Genomic DNA, 20,225 nt, shown 5'->3' on the forward strand with positions numbered 1-20,225 from the left:
ACACTGGTTTCATTTGTACATTTTCTGATTGGTATTAAACCTCATGGAAATGTTAAATGGACTGGCAGTGTGGTGTGTTGCTATTAATTTGTATGAAGAGCCGTTTTTTTTTAAACATTTTTTATTTAACCTTTATTTAACTTGTTCAAGTCAGTTAAGAACAAATTCTTAATTACAATGATGGCCTACCAAAACATTTAAAATAAATAAATAACTTATAAATATAGGATAAAACACACATCACAACAAGAGAGACAGCAGGACACTACATAAAGAGAGACCTAAGACAACAACATAGCAAGGCAGCAACACATAACAACACAGCATTGTAGCAACACAACATGACAACAACATGGTAGCAGCACAAAACATGGTACAAACATTATTGGGCACAAACAACAGCACAAATGGCAAGAAGGTAGAGACAACAATACGTCACGCAAAGCAGCCACAACTGTCGTTCATAAGCTGTTCATGTAAGTATGGGTGAGTGATACAGACTGATGGGTTGCAGTGTTGTAGAAAAATTAGCTCTTGTAGTCGAAACTGTTGAGCGTTCACCCAGGGTTTATTCAGTAATGACCTGCGCAGGGGAGACCTTTTCTGGACTTTCTTAGACACATCTATTTTAGCTTATATAGGCAAGGAACATCTGGTTTAGATCAGCGTTCTCTTTTCTGCAGAGTTTTCTTGGCAAGCTTATCTATTATATATTGCCACATTTCATACTCCCCTTCCTCAAATCCTGATTTGTCTGGTTCTAGTTCAACTTGGATAATAGCTAGCACACAGTACAGTTGTCTAACACAATTGTCATTAAGCTAATTTTATTTTCCTTCTGTGAGCATATGTTACATTGATCAACTCCAGAAATGAATGTATATGTAGATGGAGAAGGACCACACTAGCGTGTCTAGAGACAAATGTGTGTATTAGTTTCCCTTAGACAATGTCCTCCGGAGTCAACATGTTGTTGGCAATGGATGGAATTTCACCATTCAATATGCTTTCTAAATAGCTGTAGAGTCAAGAAAAGGTCACGTTTTCGATCTATAGATAATCATTCCTTCCATATTACTAAGCATTAGTGCAGGAATAAATGACACAACGAAACAACTGGTTATTTGTTTGAGCTTGCTCAACGGTCAAATTATTGCAGGAAGAAAAAAAGTATAAATTATAGCAAGAACAAAACCTAAAACCGCAGAGAAATTATAACGTATTACTGTTCATTAATTTGTCTTGTTGTAATATTGGTTTTGTTTTTTGTTACTTGCTTCAGCAAAGTAATGGTTAGAGAATACTGCCAATCAGTTGAAGGAGCGGAGAAAACTCTGGGGGCGTGGAACTTGAATCTGCTAGTACCAGCCACGCTCGCTCACCAGATTAACATTTGAAGAAGTTCTAACATAATAAATTAGTGTTTTTGGCTGTAATGCGCCATAACGTTGGATGCCAATCGCCGATAAACCCCACAGAAGAAGCGTGATTGATTGCTAAATCTCGGTTGGAGATATGCGTTTACCGCTGATCTGCGGTATGTGAAAGAGAGGAGCGGCGCGGGCTTTCTGTACGTATCCTATGTCTATATTCTCTTAGGAAAATCCAATGGTTGACATTGAACAACAATGCTGTCTATGTTGAACAGTAGTTTATATTTGTGGGAAAAAAGCATCGGATTTACGCAAGGGTATTCATTCTCCAGGAGTTATCCAAGTAATATGGAGGACCGTTTAAATGTGTTTGCTCGTCATTTTGTAACACATCTTAAGGCTGCAATCAGCAGTAGAAACAATAACGATGTGAATCCCTAACACTGTTTCTGTAAAAAGCTGAGGGTTGGGGCTGGAGAAATGTAACCACTCTAAAATGCATATACAGCGCTATGGATGCGAGGACTGATCATCCATGATATAACAATTATAGTTTCAACCATGTTTTGAGGCTATATAGTCAGTGGCGATTTTAGCATGTAAATCTTGGTGGGGTAAACATGATATATTTTTTGATGCATGACAGCAAAGACACAACACAAAGTTAATTGCACTATAACGGTGACTAACGGTGCCCAGAAACTGTTAGGGCCAATATAAAGCTGTCGTAACAGCAGAGCTTTCTTTTCAGCACCATGGATTGAAACCTTACCTCTGCTACACCTGGTTATCAGGAGTCATGTCTGGCAGCCAAACAGTTGATTCGACCTCATTTTCTGCCTGATATGGCTGACTTGATTAAACAAATGCGGTTTATTGTTTTCTACTGACAATTGAGATGTACAAACTATGGAATGATGAGTGGATAAGAGGCAATCCATCATTTTTATTAAGACATTAATAATGAGCGAGCTAAGATGGATGTAGTCAATATAACTATTTATTCAGCACTTTTGAAATGTACAGCGGCAGAATTCAGAACATGGCCCGTTCTTACAGTATTCTCACTGTACACCAAGTCAGAACTGTAGGATAAATAAATGGGCCATATAAGCAGACAACGAAAGCTCTTAAAATATTAGATGAAGACATTTCACCACCAAGTCAGAACAGTAGGCTAAGTTACGGTGGGAAAGGGACCAAATTATTAGGGTGAGGCACATGGGTTACTAACAGCTTACTACAGAACATACACTTAGGATTACTTTGTTAGCCCGTAGTATACATACAGTTGAAGTTGGAAGTTTACATACACTTAAGTTGGAGTAATTAAAACTTGTTTTTCAACCACTCCACAAATTGCTTGTTGACAAACTATAGTTTTGGCAAGTCGGTTTGGACATCTACTTTGTTCATGACATGTGGTGGAATATTGCCTCAGAAATATAACACTCTTACTAGAACTTGTGAATTCAAAATAGACTTTAATACAAGTAGCAAAGCTGTGCTGATCCATCGATCAACCAACTTCTCTGAGCACAGAGCTCTGCTTTATAGGTTTGCAGCCTCACATACAGCATATGGTAATCCCCATATGCAAATGAAATAACTCCCCTTGTCCTTTCACCACCATTGTGTTTTAGTCCAAGTTCTTGCTTGTTTACGCCCAGTAACGCCCACATCATCTTCGGGTTAGATTATAATGGTGGCAGGACCCCTTATGTAATACAAAAAATAATACATTTATTGTATCCTTATGTTTCACGTGTTAGTCATTTTGCTACCATCCTCCCTCCATGTTCTCCTGACATTAGTATGTCCAGATGTAACAAATGTAATTATGGCTTTAGCTAATGTACTCATGTACATTGTCTTAATGTAATCATTGGCATGTTTGTTTTGATCAGAAGCAACAAATGCACTAGATGACGTCATTTCAACTTCCGGTTAACCTGTTATGGCTAGGGGGCAGTATTTTCACGGCTGGATAAAAAACGTACCCGATTTAGTCTGATTATTACTCCTGCCCAGAAACTAGAACATGCATATAATTATTAGCTTTGGATAGAAAACACTCCAAAGTTTCTAAAACTGTTTGAATGGTGTCTGTGAGTATAACAGAACTCAAATGGCAGGTCAAAACCTGAGAAGATTCTGTACAGGAAGTGGCCTGTCTGACCATTTATTGTCTTTCTTTGACATCTCATTCCAAAACTTAGGATCTCTGCGGTAACGTGACACTTCCCATGGCTCCAATAGGCTCTCAGAGCCCGGGAAAAACCTGAATGTCGTCATTCCAGCTCCAGGCAGAAACACATTATTGCCTTTCTCAAGTGGCCGATCAAGGGACAGTGGGCTTAGGCGTGTGCACTGGCCGCCCCCGTCTTTGTGTTTTTTCCTCTGTTTACCGAAAAGGAGATTCCCGGTCGGAATATTATCGCTTTTTTACGAGATAAATTGCATAAAAAATGATTTTAAACGGCGGGTTGACATGCTTCGAAGTACGGTAATGGAATATTTAGAATTTTTTTGTCACGAAATGCGCCATGCGCACGACCCTGATTTACCATTTCGGATAGTTTCTGGAACGCACGAACAAAACGCCGCTATTCGGATATAACGATGGATTATTTTGGACCAAACCAACATTTGTTATTGAAGTAGCAGTCCTGGGAGTGCATTCTGACGAAGACAACAAAAAGTAATCAAACTTTTGTAATAGTAAATCTGATTTTGGTGAAGGCTAAACTTGCCGGGTGTCTAAATAGCTAGCCCGTGATGGCTGGGCTATGTACTTAGAATATTGCAAAATGTGCTTTCACCAAAAAGCTATTTTAAAATCGGACATATCGAGTGCATAGAGGAGTTCTGTATCTATAATTCTTAAAATAATTGTTATGCTTTTTGTGAACGTTTATCGTGAGTAATTTAGTAAATTGTTAGTAAATTCCCCGGAAGTTTGCGGGGGGTATGCTAGTTCTGAACGTCACATGCTAATGTAAAAAGCTGTTTTTTGATATAAATATGAACTTGATTGAACAAAACATGCATGTATTGTATAACATAATGTCCTAGGTGTGTCATCTGATGAAGATCATCAAAGGTTAGTGCTGCATTTAGCTGTTTTCTGGGTTTTTGTGACATTATATGCTAGCGTGAAAAATGGGTGTCTGATTATTTCTGGCTGGGTACTCTGCTGACATAATGTAATGTTTTGTTTTCGCTGTAAAGCCTTTTTGAAATCGGACGGTGTGGTTAGATAAAGGAGAGTCTTGTCTTTAAAATGCTGTGAAATAGTCATATGTTTGAAAAATTGAAGTTTTTGTATTTTTGAGGAATTTGTCATTCGCGCCAAGCCTATCATTGGATATTGGAGCAGGTGTTCCGCTAGCGGAACGTCTAGATGTAAGAGGTTAATGTAATTATTGTCCTGATGTTTTCTCAGCATAGCAACTGCACATAGTTACATTGCATTATCTCCCACAGACACAAGTAATTTTTCCAACAATTGTTTACTGACAGATTATTTCACTTATAATTCATTGTATCACAATTCCAGTGGGTCAGAAGTTTGCATACACTAAGTTGACTGTGCCTTTAAACGGCTTGGAAAATTCCAGAAAATGATGTCATGGCTTTAGAAGCTTTTGATAGGCTAACTGACATCATTTGAGTCAATTGGAGGTGTACCTGTGGATGTATTTCAAAGCCTACCTTCAAACTCAGTGCCTCTTTGCTTGACATCATGGGAAAATCTGAAGAAATCAACCAAGACCTCAGAAAAAAATGTGTAGACCTCCACAAGTCTGGTTCATCCTTGGGAGCAATTTCCAAACGCCTGAATGTACCACGTTCATCTGTACAAACAATAGTACGAAAGTATAAACACCATGGGACCATGCAGCCATCATACTGCTTAGGAAGGAGACGTGTTCTGTCTCCTAGAGATGAACGTACTTTGGTGCAAAAAAGAATGTGAAACGTCAATAATAGTAGAGAGAATGATTTATTTCAGATTTGATTTATTTCATCACATTCCCAGTGGATCAGAAGTTTACATACACTCAATTTGTATTTGGTAGCATTGCCTTTAAATTGTTTAACTTGGGTCAAACGTTTCGGGTAGCCTTCCACAAGCTTCCCACAATAAGTTGGGTGAACTTTGGCCCATTCCTCCTGACAGAGCTGGTGTAACTGAGTCAGGTTTATAGGCCTCCTTGCTCACACACGCTTTTTCATTTCTGCCCACAAATTTTCTGTAGGATTGAGGTCAGGGCTTTGTGATGGCCACTCCAATACCTTGACTTTGTTGTCCTTAAGCCATTTTGCCACAACTTTGGAAGAATGCTTGGGGTCATTGTCCATTTGATTGACCCATTTGCGACCAAGCTTTAACTTCATGACTGATGTCTTGAGGTTTTCCTTCAATATATCCATATCATTTTTCTTCCTCATGATGCCATCTATTTTGTGAAGTGCACCAGTCCCTCCTGCAGCAAAGCACCCCCACAACATGATGCTGCCATTCCCGGGCTTCACGGTTGGGATGGTGTTCTTCAGCTTGCAAGCGTCCCCCTTTTTCCTCCAAACATAACGATGGTTATTATGGCCTAACTGTTCTATTTTTGTTTCATCAGACCAGAGGATATTTCTCCAAAAAGTACGTTATTTGTCCCCATGTGCAGTTGCAAATGTAGGCTGGCTTTTTTTTATGGAGTTTTTGGAGCAGTGGCTTCTTCCTTGCTGAGTGGCCTTTCAGGTTATGTCGATATAGGACTCGTTTTACTGTGGATATAGATACTTTTGTACCTGTTTCCTCCAGCATCTTCACAAGGTCCTTTGCTGTTGTTCTGGCATTGATTTGCTCTTTTCGCACCAAAGTACGTTCATCTCTAGGAGACATACCGCTCAGGAAGGAGATGCGTTCTGATGGCTGCGTGGTCCCATGGTGTTTATACTTGCGTACTATTGTTTGTACAAATGAACGTGGTACCTTCAGGCATTTGGAAATTGCTCCCAAGGATGAACCAGACTTGTGGAGGTCTACAATTTTTTTCTGAGGTCCTGGCTGATTTCTTTTGATTTTCCCATGATGTCAAGAAGAGGCACTGAGTTTGAAGGTAGGCCTTGAAATACATCCACAGGTACACCTCCAATTGACTCAAATTATGTCAATTAGCCTATCAGAAGCTTCTAAAGCCATGACATCATTTTTTGGAATTTTCCAAGCTGTTTAACCTCTCTGGGCTAGGTGGGACGAAATCGTCCCACCTACGGAACAGCCAGTGTAATCCCGTGGCGCGATTTTCAAATACCTTAGAAATGCTATTACTTCAATTTCTCAAACATATGACTATTTTACACCATTTTAAAGACAAGACTCTCGTTAATCTAACCACACTGTCCGATTTCAAAAAGGCTTTACAACGAAAGCAAAACATTAGATTATGTCAGCAGAGTACCCAGCCAGAAATAATCAGACACCCATTTTTCAAGCTAGCATATAATGTCACAAAAACCCAGAAGACAGCTAAATGCAGCACTAACCTTTGATGATCTTCATCAGATGACACACCTAGGACATTATGTTATACAATACATGCATGTTGTGTTCAATCAAGTTCATATTTATATCAAAAACCAGCTTTTTACATTAGTATGTGATGTTCAGAACTTGCATACCCACCGAAAACTTCCGGTGAATTTACTAAATTACTCATGATAAACGTTGACAAAATACATAACAATTATTTTAAGAATTATAGATACAGAACTCCTTTATGCAAACGCTATGTCAGATTTTAAAATAGCTTTTCGGTGAAAGCACATTTTGCAATATTATGAGTACATAGCTCAGCCATCACGGCTAGCTAATTTGACATCCACCAAGTTTGGGGCAACCTAAACTCAGAATTGCTATTAGAAAAATTGGATTACCTTTGCTGTTCTTCGTCAGAATGCACTCCCAGGACTTCTACTTCAACAACAAATGTTGTTTTGGTTCCAAATAATCCATAGTTGTATCCAAATACCTCCGTTTTGTTCGTGCGTTTAGGTCACTATCCGAAGTGGGTATGCGAGCGCATTTCGTGACAAAAAAATTCAAAATATTCCATTACCGTACTTAGAAGCATGTCAAACGCTGTTTAAAATCAATTTTTATGCTATTTTTCTCGTAAAATAGCAATAATATTCCAACCGGGCAACGTTGTATTCATTCAAAGAGTGAAAGAAAAATAATGGTGAGGTCTCGTGAACGCGCACTGTCCCCAGGCAGTCCACTTACAAACTCTGCTGCTGTTCTTTGCCCAGAGACAGGAGACGCGTCATTCCACTTTCTAAAGGCTTTAGAGAGCCAATGGAAGCCTTAGAAAGTGTCACGTAACAGCACAGATGCTGTAATTTCGATAGAGATGCAACAGAAGGACTACAAATTGTCAGACAGGCCACTTCCTGCCTGGAATCTTCTCAGGTTTTTGCCTGCCATATGAGTTCTGTTATACTCACAGATACCATTCAAACAGTTTTAGAAACTTTAGAGTGTTTTCTATCCAAATCTACTAATTATATGCATATTCTAGTTTCTGGGCAAGAGTAGTAACCAGATTAAATCGGGTATGTTTTTTATCCGGACGTGGAAATACTGCCCCCTATCCCAAACAGGTTAATTAATCGTAACTGTAGTATTCCACTCTGGTCCAACCTGAGATTGGGCTCCCGAGTGGCGAACCAGTACCTGGTTCGAGTCCAGGCTGCATCACATCCGGCCATGATTGGGAGTCCCATAGGACGGCGCACAATTGGCCCAGTGTCATCCGGATTTGGCCGGGGTAGGCCCTCATTGTAAATAAGAATTTGTTCTTAACTGACTTGCCTAGTTAAATAAAGGTAAAATATAAAAAGATGGGCCAATAGCTTAAAACCTGGTGTGACTCGAGCGAAGTTGTCTACATAGCTAGGAATGAATAGGCTCCATTGTTATGTTAACTGTTAAACCATTGATTCATTCACTTCAAGGTTGCATCTCTGCATCACTTCAACGTTGGAGACAGTTGTTGTGTGGTCAATTGTCATAATATCGATTAGCCTGAGACAAGTTACCTTGGTTTAATCCTGAGAAAGGGCCTTGGATATCAACAATACCATATTATACACCAAAAAGATGTGGAGGGTCAACCTGACCTGAGGTGGAACTCTCCTCCTGCCCAGGCTGCTATTTGTGGGGCACATGCCCCTCCTATATGAGTGTGTACAATGTTGATGGTGTTAGTTGATTGTGAATTGTGCGCAGCTCTCTAAATTTCAACCCATCATGTCTGAACTGGCAGTCACATGTCCTAGACATGTTTCAGAGTTGTAGTGTATGTTAGAAAAATCAACAACTTGGTTGATGGATAACCATTGCATAGTTTTCAAAACTGTTTCTCTCTTTTTTTCTCTAGAATGAAACTCTTCAATTCAACTTTTGAGGATGGTGCCCCATATGCTTGAAATGCTACCCAGCTCAATGTGCTGGGACAGATAGAGCTGACACAACATGTATAACGCTTGTGAAAATTCCAGATCAAGAGAATGGAGCGATGGTGATGGATACAGCCGCCATAATATGGCTCAATGGGAAAGTTATCCCCCAGCTGGTGAAAGGCAGTACCTCACCCAACAGGAAAGGGAACACCAGTGGCTGAACCGTGAGAATGAATCTGCCATGCGGGCCCACTACAACTCCCATAGACAAAACTCTCAAATGGACTTCCGTGGACATCGGGCACAAGAGACCCAGACGCCTCCTCTGTATCATCAAGAACATCACAGAATGCCTCAGAGTCAGAACATAAGGGATTGGCCCAATCTCTATGGACCCTTCAGAGGCCAGGCACCCCCTAATGTAAACTTACACCGCAGTGGAGAGAGAACAGAAACATGGGCTAAGCATGAACCCCACTTCCCCAGCAATGACTTTCTACCCCCACTCAATGTCGAAAGAGGGCATGAGGATATTTCCCATCACCATAACACTGACCAGGATTATATGTTTGGTTGGATAGTGAATCATAACAATCTCCATTACTTGCAAAGCAAATGGCAGATGTTAGATCCCACCCATTCCAATGGACATGCTAATGAACCTTCAAGGGGGCATTCTACTGAATGCTCAAGGGGACGTTCTAGGGGTGGTTCCCGTGGAAATTCTAGGGGTGGTTCTAGTGTACGTTCTAGAGGTGGTTCTAGTACACGTTCTCGGGGTGGTTCTAGGGGTCGGTCTCATGGACGTTCGAGGGGTGGGTCAAGTGGACATTCCAGCTGGTCTCCCAGGCTGGTCTTCAAGGTTAATAATGACACTCTAACTGTTCCTGTGGTAAACAACAAACACAGTGAAACAACATCAGGACGAACAGCAGGTCCAGTGAGAGATTCTACATCACTTGTGCAAGCCTTCATTGCAAATGCACAGCAGTATGTTTCTATGAATCTCCCTTCCACGGCAGGTAGAGAATCTGGTGTCATTGACCTAAAAGCAGCCCAGGTAACAAATGCAGACAGCCATGCTATACTAGGACCTAGTGTTCCTTCCCAAGCTATAACACAACAAACAGATAATCTTCCTGGCAATGTTGCTCTGGTTTCTCACACCCAGACCTCTGCCACCCCTGACCAGCAACATGCTCCCTCTCCTTCTCCCAAACCTCTCACTGAGACATCTCAGGGAAAACCTCCTCATGAACATAAGATCTCACTCAATGAAATACAGTACTGGCTCCAGAGTGTTTTCAAATCTAAAAATGGACCCCTAAATGTGAACAACTCAACAAGAGACCCCTCCCAGGCACAACAATCCAGCACAGAGAAGATGGATATTTTACAAGCAGGCAAAACACACCTACATAGTAACACCAAAGACAACCAGGCGAGGCCCCCTGAGAGGTTTAGTGCTGAGGACTCCACTATACGGCTGGAGATTAAGTCCACCCCCAGGTGCATGACCCTGACGGCAGTCGCCACCACTCCGCCCCCCGTGGCTATCGTCCCTCCAATGGGTCCACAGCAGTTTCCAGAGCCAATGGAGACAGAGAATACAGGCAATGAGGTGCCATTTAAAATTTTACAGGCCTGGTCCATCAACGAAAAACAAGTGGAAAGTCTGTGGGAAAGAGCTAAAGATGATGCAAGTTCTCTATCTGTCCTAAATGAGACGGTTCAAGTTGAGAGTTTTATGGAGTATGATAAGCCTGTAGATGCATCTGCAACAAGTTCACTGGCATCTACTGGAGAGGACAATAATGAGGTCCTTCAGGTCATCACACAGATGAACAAGAGTTCACCTTCACCATTTGTCCACACCATCCCTCAGGCAACTGATATTGTACGCATCGGGGGTACCCAGACAATCGTGGAAGTTAGCTCCAACAGCGCAGATGAGAGAACTCTTGATTTGTCCACAATTGCTGAAGTTCAGTTCAAGTTATGTACGCTGCAGCAACTGGTTACTTATCGGGAGAATGCAGCAACAATCGGAGAGGCAAAGGATGGTTGTCTAGAGGCCATATTGGAGCAGTATTGGGGCGGGGAAACCTCTAACCTGGTAGAAGCTTTAAAAGATAAAAGGGATAAGAAAATCATGCAGGATGTGTCTGCCTGGGCCGCAGAGGATGAGGAAGCAGTGGTTCTCTTTGCAGTCAGTGGTATATCACTGGGGGAAGTGGTCGAGAAGTTTCCCATTCCAGCACATGTTGACAACTCTTCCCAAGTGGGTTACAGGTCATCATGGTTAAATGTCAATGAGAAGCTGAATGACATTGACAAAGAATCTGGAAGAGCTTGGTCTCTGTGGTTCATACCAGATAAAGCAGAGGAGAGTTCCAAAGTGGTTGGGGGAGTCAAAATAGATGACACCTTCCACAGCAAGATGGAGACTGTGGACTTTCCTGCACGACAACCTGTTGAAGCAGAAGCAACAGACTCAGACCTCACAACAAACATAGACCTCATGATGGTTACAGACCCCCCAACAGACACAGACCTCCCAACAGATGCAGACTCAGAGACAGGACCTCTTTCCCCAATGATTTTGACCGTTCTCACATCAGAGGATGCTTTGAAACTGCTTGCTGAAACAGAGGGACCAGACGCAGACCTCACAACAGACTCAAACTGCCCAACAGATGCAGACCTCAAAACGGTCACAGACCTCACAACAGACTCGGACGCAGACCCTCTTTCCCCAATGAATTTGACCATCCTGACATCTGAGGATGCCATGAGACTGTTTTGCCAGATCGAAAATGGCTCTGACCTCCCAACTCGGGTCCCATGAACCATGCTCTGAAAACAAAGACACTGAAAACAAAGACAAGACAAAAACAAAGCAACTAGAGAATATAGGAAGTGGCAGCTTAGATAAGTCCTGCTACTGTCCTTGTATTATTGAAACTGACAACGGGTTTGAAAGTGGCCTATGCACCAGTTGTCAGAGAGAGAAAGGATTGCAGCAAGGTACAAGATGCATAACAATCGCTCAATGCTTTACCCTGTCTGATACAAGCGACAATTCAGATCAGGAGACAGAAGAGGTCCCTGAGGACTCTGGGGGGAAGGCGACTGTGGACAATCAATGCAGGGACAAGAAGCAGATACAATCAACTGAAGAAGACGGTGATGACAATCAATCCAGTGACGTTAAGACAGAGGGAGAAATGCAGCAAAGTACAGGTGTCATACCGATCACTGACTTTATTTTCTGGTTAGATACAATTGAGGATTCAGATCAGGAGACAGAGGAGAACCCTAATGAACAACATGCTCAGATTGAGGTTCATGCTTTTAATGTTAAAAGGACAGAGCCTGAAACTGATGCCAAAGCACCCTGTGAGTCAGCCCAAGAACATACTACCCAAAGCAAAGTCAGTCCTGGTTCTGAGGATAGGGAAAGACGGCAAGAGAAGGACCAAGACTGTAGGACGAGAACATTACCAATTCCCAAATTTGAAAACCCCTCTAAGTTAAGAGCTAACATCATAGTAGACAAGTGGTGTTCACCTATAGAGGACTGTGGTTCACCTGCCGATAACTATGGTAAAGTTGCTGACTTTGTCACTCAATACAAAACCTCCAAGTCAAAGAAAAAAGTAAAAGAAAAAATGGAAAAGGAGGAAACCCTCAATCCAGCATCATCTGACAGACAAAAGCCCAAGAAACGTCATGGTAGAGCAGAGAGGGGACGGTCACCATCCCAACCCCCTAAGAGCTCTGGGGTGAAGGCAACTTTTAATAATCAACGCAGGGACAAGAAGCCACATGCGTCACACAAGAGGAGACATTTGACTGAGAGTGATGAAAATCGATGCAAAGACAAGAAGAGGGGATCATCAACTGAGAAAGAGCGTGAGGGCAGTCAATCCAGGGACAATAAGCCACCAAAGAGGAGACATTCAACTGAGAAAGAGAGCGAGGACAATCAAAGTAGGGACAAGAAGGGGAGACTTTCAATTGAAAAACTGGGTGAGGCCAGTCAATCTAGGGACAAGACGTCACAGAAGAGGAGAAATTCAACTGAAACTGAAGGCAGGAGCTCTGATGACTCCAAGGAGTTACAGTGCCAGTTGGTGGAAAAAGACAAGGACAGCAGCAGTAGAAACTCACCGCCGTGCCCTGGGGTGAAAACCCTCCATGTGCTGGGATCCTCAACTACCACTGTTCCTCTCAAACTCTCCATAAACATCCCCAAAAAGCCTTCCACAAATGGCTCAACACATACTGAGGAAGTCCCCAAAATGCCAAAGACTAAATCCCCGAACAAAACTAGCAGACACCACTCCCCTGCAAAGTCAGTGTCTCCTGTTGTCAAAGAGAGGCAGAGGAACGGTGTCAAACACAAGCAACAAATTCAACCCCTTAAAATCAGATTGAAAAAGCTGTCCTTACCTAAACATCTTATCAGGAAAGGTTCCCCACCAAGCCAGAAGAGAGAGGAAGGTTCCCCACCAAGGCAGAAGTGGGTGGAGGATAGAGGAGAGCCTCTGGGTTTACGGGTAATGGTCTCTAAGAATACTGACTCGTGCAAGAAACTAAAACGTAAGGCAGAGAGCGACTTGACATCCCAACAGATGTTGTCAAAGATTCCTAAGGTGTTGAATAGGAATGAGAAAGGAACGTTGTCAAAAGGCGAGCGTGAGCACGACTCGCTGCCCCCCAAGCCAAAGCTGCCAAGGATTCCGAAGCTTCTGAGGACTCCAGAGGTTTCAAACGATGGGAATGAGAGAGAGAACAGAGAAGACATATCTCCCAGTGCTTCACCTGAATCACAAATTGTGAACAAACCTGCAAGAGTGGCACACAAGCCCAAACCTTGTATCAAGCCTGCCAGTCCCAATGGTTATAGCCCAGCTAGTCATGCATTCCCTAATCCGGCTAGGATATCACCGCAACATGGCAACGGACATTTTCGGGCAAAAGTTACTGCGAGGCAGCAGGTGTTCTCAGATTGGGAGAGCAGCTTTGTCCCGACTCCAACCCCCCGGACTCGTAGACGATCTGGGTGTCCTCCAGAGGAAGTGGAAGGTCCACAGGCCAGTCCCAGGTCCAGCTCGGAGACCAGGATCATTCGACCCATTCTTAAACGTGTCGATTCTCTGCCGAAACCCAAGCGGAATGTCAGCTTTCCTTTGAATCCAATGAACGTGCACTTCTTCAAGCCCCGTGAATATGAAAATGACATAATGTTCAACAGGTCTTACACAGATCCGGAAGATGCACAGCGTTCTGACGATGAAGAGGAAGATGCTTCTGTGAACTGCCAGAATACGAAGCAACAGCCCCCTGTTAGGGAAGTGAATCGGCAAGATATAGGGGAGCTGAAGCCTGGACCAAGCGGTGCATGTGAAAAGAGCTTCAAAAGGAAGCGGGAAATGCAGGTGCCTGCTGCCATTTTGATGAAGAAGAGCATTGTTCAGGCAAAGCATTGGACAAAGTCTCTCCATCGTGAACCTCCGAAAGACTTCAGACACTCAGGTAAGGACACCAATCACAAGCCACTGGCAAAAGAAAATGGCATGTATTCCCTCAAAATGTTTGTGTAATATGTATAGCTAGCATTGGAATTAAAAACAACCACATAGAATAACACACTACAAGTCAATATTTAGATGCATTTGATTGGATTTCCAGTTATTTACAAGTTCTTCTGGTTACAGCAAAAAAAAACTGCAGTTGGTTACAAGTGGTCAGTGAAGCAGAAGAAGAGGCCAAATTAAATTGAAGGTAAGTCGCAGGCTATGCTAGGCTCACATGGTAGCCTACTTTTACAATTGCACCAATGATTTCCCAGTATTTCAAACAGAGTTGTATATGTATTTTTACTTTTAGAAAAGTGTCAGACGTAGACAGTTTCATGTTGTGTTCTGATTGGAATCATCTAGATGAAAATGTATTATGTTATTTATAGGAGCTGGGCAGTGAACTCAAATGTATCATGCAATTGTACACAGGCCTGTGGGCCTGCATCAATATAACCTTAGTCAAATTGGGAGTCAAAGTGATAAGGGTGGACAGACAGGTGTATTTCGAAACTCTCACAGAATGTGACATAATTCATTACCATATGTAATTGCTAAGGGTAATTCCATTTGATTTCAATCACTTTTTGACCACACCCCTTTTGATTTGAACAGAACTTCCAATACATATTTGCCCATGGTAGAAGATGTCAGAAAGTGAGTTTTTGAAGTGAGTTTTTGAAGCCCAAACATTCAGAAGATAGAGGTGCCCAAATTTGACGATTTTGCATACCCTACTATACATCCATGTCTTCATCACTGGAAAAGGTAAACGGTTGAGTATGATATAATTTGAAAGCTTACAAAAAAGTATTGGCAAGAGTATGCTGTGTCTCAACCGATGGTGGGCACAACACATTCACCTCAGAATATGTCAATTAGGGTTTAAGATACAGGGGAAAAAATAGAGTTGACATGTTTTTGATAATTGATGTTAAAGGTAAAACAAATAATAAAGAGTTTACAAGTTTTTGCATAAACTGAATGGGATATGCAAAATCGGTCAAAATTGAGCACTTCTGTCTGTCTCCTATATGTTTTGTCATTCGGGTCCAAAAAGCCACTTTCTGACCACTTCTACCGTGGGCAAATATGTATGGAAAGTTTCATTCAAATCAAAAGTGGTGCAGTCAAAAAGTGATTCGAATCAAATGGAACGACCCATAAAGTATAGAATAAGCTTGGGGAAAATGTTGATGTACTTGTTCAGAGTGTACAAAAATCAGCCTCATCGATGAGAACGTCAATAGCAACTTGTTGGGTAACTGAAACTTATGTAAGTGCGACTTGTGTTGACTGGGTTGGAACATGTTCTAGCCATGTTTTAAGTATATGCTGAGGCAGTGTTCCCAGGATCCTGTGTAGATTGAATAGACTTTTGAACTGAAAAGTTGCCTTACTGATCCTTCATCTCCACTTGGAAAGCCACTTGCTGGGGGACGGCTACTTCCTACAGTGCTAATGTGAATATTTCTCACCTGCTTTCTTATGCTTGCCTCTTAGGTTCCTCTCTGAATGCGAGCCTCTCTCACAGTCACCGTCCAGGTTCCTCTCAGAATGTAAGCCTCCATCATGGTCACCATTCATCCTCCAGCCAAGGGAGAAGAGTTGATCCAACAGCCAGTCACCATAGCTCTCCTGTGGATGAATGGAACGAGCGGTGGTCAGGAGATTCGTAAGCATATCAGTCGGCCCTGACAGGATACACGAGACAGAACAGTAGTTGATGGCAACTGGCAAAGACAATACTTTTACCTCAAACCTGACATTATGCATATGCTGTACTTTTTTAAAACTTGAAGCATTACAGACAGTGCCTATAAAGCCATATTTAGGCTACATTATGCAGTTTACTTTTCTACATGTTTGTATCTGTTTTTAAATGAATAAACATCAGATTTCTCTCCCTATAATAGGTTCGGTTAGCTGTTGTTGAAACAGTCTGAAGAATGTTTTATATACCATGTGTTATTGTTACTCTTGACACCTAAGGGTGATTGGTGTTCGCGTACTCTTATAGTATTGTTTGCTTACATTGTTAGAGCATCATAGTGATTGAATCATCATAGTGATGGTATTGTAAATTGTATTTTGTATGTTTACAGTCTTTTTTATTGACTATTTTTATTGCGGCCAGAACCAAAGCTAAAGGAGAGAAACCAGACTGAACTTATTGTTTTCTGAGATTCTGCTGTCCCGTACATAAAAAGTGTGTAAATTGTAACAGGTTTTTTAACACTGGTGATAAAATGAATCATAGATATCCGTCATCAAATGAAATTTGAAAGCCGTTATCACTTTGTTTGATGTAGTTCCTTGCACTGGGTTTATAGTTATCTGTGGCCGTAGATGTTATTTGTAGTTAAATTCAACTACTGCTAATGTTTTGGGTATTGAGGAATGTATGTACTTTACAGGTCTCTGGCTTTATACTTCGTTTTAAACATTGGTCGAAATGCCGTCTTTTTACACATTTTTATATGTCAGTTTTTGTCAATTTTTATGTTGTACTGTTTTATTTTACCTCTGATGTTTACTGTATTGTTATGGCACTGAACTAATATATAAATACAGAAAATATGTTTTTGTTTTTACCTGTCCTCTCAGACTACACAGCATCCAATGAAGGGAATTGTAGTATTATTTACCCCCACCACCAGCCAAAGACCACATTTGAGACACACAGTTACACCACCAGAGGGAAGCACAGTACAATATTAATGTTCCTTTCATTCAGTAACTCGCTTGTGCAAGGCTTCTCCGTTCTCCTATGTGATGATACTTGAGAGACTCAAATAGGTGAATGGATCAGAACAGATAACAGAATCTTCAGTCATGTTTTCTGTTTAAACACAACACTTATTGTATATTTATTGAAGAAAGCCAAGCAGAAACTGCTGCCTACAAGGACAAGAGTGGTGGAGGCCTGTTGAGAATGTATAGTTAAGCAATAAGGCACGAGGATGTGTGGTATATGGTCTGCGTTGCGTCGTGCCTAAGAACAGCCCTTAGCCGTGGTATTTAAAAAATAAATAATAATTGAATCTTTATTTTACTAGGCAAGTCATTTAAGAGCAAATTCTTATTTACAATGACAGCCTACACCGACCAAACCCAGACTACGCTGGGCCATTTTGCGCCGCCCTATGGAACTCCCAATCACGGCCGGTTGTGATACAGCCTGGATTCGAACCAGGGTGTCTTGAGTGACGTCTCTAGCACTGAGATGCAGTGCCTTCGACCGCTGCGCCATTCGGGATCCCCAAAATAGGCCATATACCACAAACCTCCAAAGTGCCTTATTGCAATTATAAATGTTTTGTCATGCCTGTGATATACGGTCTGATATACCACGGCTGCCAGCCAATCAGCATTCAGGGCTCAAACAACCAGTTAATAATACAAGATGTCTCTTCACGAGTTGAAAAGTCCTAACCTCACATTCTTGAGGTCAGTTTGCTTTTGTTTCTGTTATCGTTTTCCCCAACCCCAGTTTTTTACTTAATAGGCTACAGGATTCTGTACATGGCTGACCTTGCCTGTGTATCGTAGGGTTAAAATCCAGCCAGTATTCACACAATCCATGAGAGAGAGTTATGGAGTCAGCCAATGTAATGGTAGCCTTTCTCTTCTATTCTCCTCCCTGTTCTCCCCTTTTATTCCTCAGACTCTGTGGCAGGAAGACAGGTTCTCAGCAAGGGGTCATAATACCACACTGTCGTCTGACTGGCTGTAAATGAGCTGTGTGTGTTTTGATCTCAGCTGCACAGGTGTCAGAGGAGAGGCACTGGGCTGTGGAGGAAAAGGCCCTTCCCAACACAGTGCTAAAACTCTTACCTCACCAGTCATTAACCTGAGGAAGTCCATGGTGTCTGTTTTCATGGGATAGGAATATTGGGGAAATAACAGGCTTGATACTGTATGTTAGGCCCATCTCATGAGATAATGTCCATAAAAATAATTTAATTAACTGAATTAATTCAGAGAAAATTAAACATAGCATGCAAAATATTGATTAACATGTAGACTACATACAGTGCAAATTGTCCACCTAATTTATGCATCAGATTTGATTTTAATGTCCCGCTGTTAGAATAATTTGATATCTTGATGATAATAATCAATAATCAATTTGCCTTGACTAATGCCCAAGGTTTGTAAGACAATGGGTTAAATAATTAGGCAAGGACTCAGCTTTCTGCAAAAAGTTTCTGTAGCTTTATTCATGAGAATGTTCTGATGTCAGGATAACAAAACAGTCATTTTATAGTTCTTGCTTACTTACGCACATGCATTTACACACAAACTGTTGGTGACCTGCATCCCCCATTGACTTCACACACACAGTTTATCACTATCTAGCTCAGCCTGTTCCTTTCCCTCAAGGTTAAGAACCCTTTGAAGTTTTACTCCCTTTACCATCTGTCCCCTGCTCTCTATACTAATTGCATACACACATTTCTTTCCCTCTCCAGTGGTTCCTGGACTTTCTGGAACTAATCAGACCAATCGATCACTACATTGATCATTACATTGATTATTCATTAACCATGCTGTATGACTAATAATTCATCATGGTTTATTGATTAATTTAGCTTTATTAGATCATTCTCTTATCACCCGCCCTACCACGCGTCAAGTGTCTGCACTCGAGAGGCAGGGAAGCAAGCACACACACACCTAGGTTGCACTTCCCACTCAGTTCGATCAGTATTGTCCTCGTGACCTTGAGCTGACAACCAGCAAGTATTCTATTCGATATTTCAGTAAATTTAAATATATCTTTGAATAACAGTAAACTAATCTAATTGTGCGTCGGAACACTATCATTCTGCCATTTACAAAGACTAAAGAATAGTTTTAAAACCAGAAATATAGAAATATCACATTTACATAAGTATTTACACCCCTGAGTCAATACTTTGTAGATGCACATTTTGCCAGTGGTTATAACTTTCTAGGTAAGTCCCTATCTGGATTGTGCAACATTTGCCCATTATTTGCCATAGATTTTCAAGTAGATTTAAGTCAAAACTATGACTAGGCCACTCAGGAACATTCATTGTCTCTTTTTGGTAAGCAAGTCCAGTGTAGATTTGGCCTTGTGTTTTTAGGTTATTGTCCTCCTGAAAGGTGAATTCATCTCCCAGTGCCTGGTGGAAAGCACACTGAATAAGATTTTCCTCTAGGATTTTGCCTGTGCTTAGGTCTTCCATTTCTTTTTTATCCTGACAAACTCCCAAGTCCTTAATGATTACAAGCATAGCCATAACATGATGCAGCCACCACTATGCTTGGAAATATGTAGAGTCGTACTCAGTAATGTGTTGTATTGGTTTTGCCCCAAACATAACACTTTGTATTCAGGGCATTTTTTGCAGTATTACTTCAGTGCCTTGTTGCCAACAGGATGCATGTTAAAAATACTTTTATTCTGTACATGCTTCCTTCTTTTCACTGTCAATTAGGTTAGTATTGTGGAGTAACTACAATGTTGTTGATTCATCCTCAATTCTCCTATCACAGCCAATAAACTCTGTAACTGTTTTAAAGTCACCATTGGCCTCATAGTGAAATCCCTGAGCGGTTTCCTTCCTCTCCGGCAACTGAGTTTGGAAGGACGCCTGTATCTTTGTAGTAACTGGGTGTATTGATACCCCATCCAAAGTGTAATCAATAACTAAACCATGCTCAAATTGTTATTCAATGTCTGCTTTTTACATTTTTACCCATCTACCAATATGTGCCCTTTTTTGCGAGGCATTGGAAAACCTCGCTGGTCTTTGGATAAATATGTGTTTTG

The 20,225-nt window shown here is 41.4% G+C and overlaps 1 protein-coding gene across 1 annotated transcript; it reads left to right on the forward strand.

Moving 5' to 3' along the window:
- Positions 1–1,312: 1,312 nt before the first annotated feature.
- Positions 1,313–17,004, forward strand: LOC106609316 (uncharacterized). The gene is made up of 4 exons (XM_045722000.1): positions 1,313–1,570; positions 8,816–14,378; positions 14,561–14,627; positions 15,926–17,004. Exon 2 carries the CDS (start codon positions 8,911–8,913, stop codon positions 11,683–11,685), a length of 2,775 nt encoding a protein of 924 aa, XP_045577956.1. The 5' UTR covers positions 1,313–1,570; positions 8,816–8,910; the 3' UTR covers positions 11,686–14,378; positions 14,561–14,627; positions 15,926–17,004.
- Positions 17,005–20,225: the final 3,221 nt, after the last annotated feature.

The sequence above is a fragment of the Salmo salar genome, chromosome ssa07, assembly GCF_905237065.1.
Source record: "Salmo salar chromosome ssa07, Ssal_v3.1, whole genome shotgun sequence".
Taxonomy (NCBI): Eukaryota; Metazoa; Chordata; class Actinopteri; order Salmoniformes; family Salmonidae; genus Salmo; species Salmo salar.

What these genes read in the sequence shown, in the direction of transcription:
- LOC106609316 (XM_045722000.1), top strand. Translation starts at nt 8,911, where the DNA reads ATGTATAACGCTTGTGAAAATTCCAGATCAAGAGAATGGAGCGATGGT.